Source organism: Cynara cardunculus (assembly GCF_001531365.2).
Source record: "Cynara cardunculus var. scolymus isolate 2C chromosome LG 3, CcrdV1, whole genome shotgun sequence".
NCBI lineage: Eukaryota > Viridiplantae > Streptophyta > Magnoliopsida > Asterales > Asteraceae > Cynara > Cynara cardunculus.
The window spans coordinates 5,184,995-5,188,263 of record NC_037530.1 but is presented as its reverse complement, the minus strand read 5'-3'; the positions used below and the strand labels follow the sequence as shown (position 1 = coordinate 5,188,263).

Below are 3,269 nucleotides of genomic sequence, written 5' to 3'. Positions count from 1 at the left end.
AGTTCTGTCCTGTCCTGTCCTGTCTTACCAAACGCTGAACAGCTGTCCTGTCATGTCCTGTCCTGTCCCGTCCCGTCCTGTCCTGTCCAGTCTTGTCTGCGCACCAAACGCACCCTTAATGTTTTGAAAATGTATGAATGTGGTTTTGGGGTGTTACAGTTTATTTGTAAAAAAGTTATGAAACTACCCATTTATCTTTTCCATAAAGATGTGAGAATTTATTCGATACTTCATCATCAAAGCCGCAAATGTTGACCAGATGGAGAGTTAGGATCACTTCTTTACTCCTTCAATATTTATCACTTTTCAAATAGACCTTTCTCTACATATATGTGTGTGTATATATATATATATAATATTAAATATAATAGATTACATTATATAATTCTCAATTCTTTAAATGAATATAAATGAAAATTATAAAAAGATGGAAATACCCCTTGAGTTAACGGATCTATTTAACAGAAGTTAATCCGAGAGACCAAAAATGAAATAAAATGATAACCACAGTGACCAAAACTGTAATTGATTACAAAAAAAAACAAGATTTGGTAACGAGTGACAACCATAAAGACCAAAAGTGTAACTTACTAAAAACAAAATTTAAATCCCACGACATAAATAAACAACTATTTTGTTTGTGTGTGTGTGTATATATCGATGTATATATAAATTCTTGAGCTCATATTTTATTTATGCATACTCACTCAAAAATATCGAGTACTAAAATCAGAAAATCACATAAATTACGCCATTGATTATTTTGAGTCTTTGACAATGAGTTGAAGAGGTTTTTCCCTTTGCAAAGTCACTCCGAACTTTTCGTTCATGTCAAGCTTTGTAGGATCATCATCATTGGGAAGAACCCAATCAAACTGATGAATCAACGATGCTAATATAGATTGAACACTCTTGATACCATATTGTGTACCGGGACACATCCTTCTCCCTGCACCAAATGGTATGAACTCAAAGTCCTGCCCTTTAAAATCCAAACTCGAGCCAAGAAATCTTTCTGGTTTAAACGAGAGAGGGTCCTCCCAAATTTTGGGATCTCGGCCGATTGTCCAAACGTTGACAAAAATTTTGGTATTTTGAGGGATCGTATAATTCATAACCTCACAAGTCTCAGAAGCATGACGAGGGATTAGGAGAGGTGCCGGAGGATGTAATCTTAGCGTTTCTTTTATACAAGCATTTAGATAAGGGAATTTGGAAAGATGAGATTCCGTTATCATATTTGAATCACTTTTGTGCTTCAACTCTTCTTGTAATTTGTTCATGGCTTCTTTATTTTTCAGCAACTCGGCCATAGCCCATTCAACAGTTGAGGATGTAGTATCTGTACCTGCTATAAATAAATCCTACAAATAGCAAAAAGAAAATCAATACATAGTATAAAAATAATAACGTTTTTCGAATTAAAATTCAATCTTTGTTCAAAACCGTTATGAAAAAGTTTAAAACCTTTGCAAGTAGAAAACAACCGATAAGAAAACTTTAATGAACTCGTACATGTTTTCACGGGTTTTGAACTTAGATTAAGATCGCTTATAATCAACCACGTGTCAAACGATTCATGTAAGAACGGATAAGAAAACGCTTACAATAGCACATATATTGATTTGGTCGTTTGTGAATCCACTTTCAAGTAACCGATCTAGGAACGATTTATCCTTGTCTTCGACCACCGTCATGGACGAACTATATTTAGCTCTCCTTTCATCTATTAAGTGCTCCCAAATGCTAAAAACCTCCCTCATACCTTTCATGTGTCTCTTCCTTAATCCTTGAAGATCCCATCTCTTAAATATGGGGAAGAAATCGCTTATATTGGGTCTGACTCCGTAAGCGAGTAATGTATTAAGCTTCTCTTTCAAGCCTCCAGCAATTCCATGTTCATCTCCAAAATCAAGAAAATCTTTGCCAAAGAAAACATTGCTCAATGTGTTGAACGTTGTAGTAAAAACAAGATCCCCAATGTTCACGACTTGTCCTTTCTTGCCATGCAAGAAACCTAACATTTGATCCACCTTTTTGTGTCTCAAACCAGACTGGGCTTGCAAGGCTTTAACCGAGAACATCTCGTTTCGAGAAAGGGTTCTTAGCGACTTCCAGTGTTGGCCGCAATCTGTGGACCAAACGAAAAAAAAGGGTGCCAAACCATGGTCAATGGCGTCAGGAATTGAGCGACAAGAAAGAAGGTGGTCGTGACTCTTGAGAATTCCTATGGCTGCTTCTGGAGAAGACGCCACCACAAGAAGTTGAGTACCCAAGTGAAGGGAGATGAGTGGACCATATTGTTGAGCAAACATGGCCATGGAAACTTGAGGGCTCTCGCCTATTTGGTGTATGTTTCCGATGATCGGCCATGGTGGTGGCCCTGGCGGCAGGTTTTTTGCAGATCCAGAATACTTTTTAATGATGAAGAAGACGACGACGACGAGGGGTGTTAAGAGAAGAAAGAGAGACGAGAAGAGACCATTTCCCATGAGAAAATGTGTGATTTCCATTACAATGTTGGGTGAATCTCTTCCATTGTTCATCTGTGTATACATTTATTTATAACCATTCAAACAAACCTACAAAACTCTATCGAATGTGAACAAAGCTTTGTTTATCAGAGAGGCGTAATATAAGATGGTTTTTTCCATTAAGATAATTAAAGGTATGATTTCCATTTTAACGTTACACTTGATTCACTTCCATTATTGCATTGTCTATGTATTATTTTATAAGTATTAGGGGTTGTTGTTTATCTTTTAATAGTTTCATTGAGAGACAACTTTTGAATCGTTAAGAGGTGAATCTTGTTTGACAAAAAAAAAATGTCTCTTAATGATTTTAGAACCCTCTGAATGATTTTTTATCATGGATCTTTCTTAACCATTAAGAGCCCTAATTTCATTGTACACAATTACCAAACAATTATATTTCATTTTACACTATATCATGAGAGCCTATTAATCATTCTGACCACTTAATTATTTTGCACCAAACCATTCAGCAATTGCCAAACAACCCCTTAGTATTCGAAGTTGTGCATTAAGCAATGATTTAAACTCATGTTACAAATTAAGTCATGTATTAAAACGCTTTAAAATTGATTACGACAAATAAATCCAATTTTTATTATAATGTTATCAAATAGTGATTTTTCATTCAATAATTATTTCCAACAAATAGTAAAAATCAACATCTTCTTGACCACTTTTTCTGTGTCATCATGTCAGAGTCAACAAGCGACAACTCATTAAAGAAACAAACAA

General features: G+C 35.5%; 1 protein-coding gene across 1 annotated transcript; it reads right to left on the bottom strand.

Moving 5' to 3' along the window:
- Window positions 1-556: 556 nt before the first annotated feature.
- Window positions 557-2,608, bottom strand: LOC112509474 (probable (S)-N-methylcoclaurine 3'-hydroxylase isozyme 2). Its single transcript, XM_025114454.1, has 2 exons — window positions 1,608-2,608; window positions 557-1,364 (listed from the first exon to the last, which is right to left on the bottom strand). The coding sequence occupies exons 1-2, from the start codon at window positions 2,556-2,558 to the stop codon at window positions 759-761; spliced, it is 1,557 nt and encodes a 518-aa protein (XP_024970222.1). The 5' UTR covers window positions 2,559-2,608; the 3' UTR covers window positions 557-758.
- Window positions 2,609-3,269: the final 661 nt, after the last annotated feature.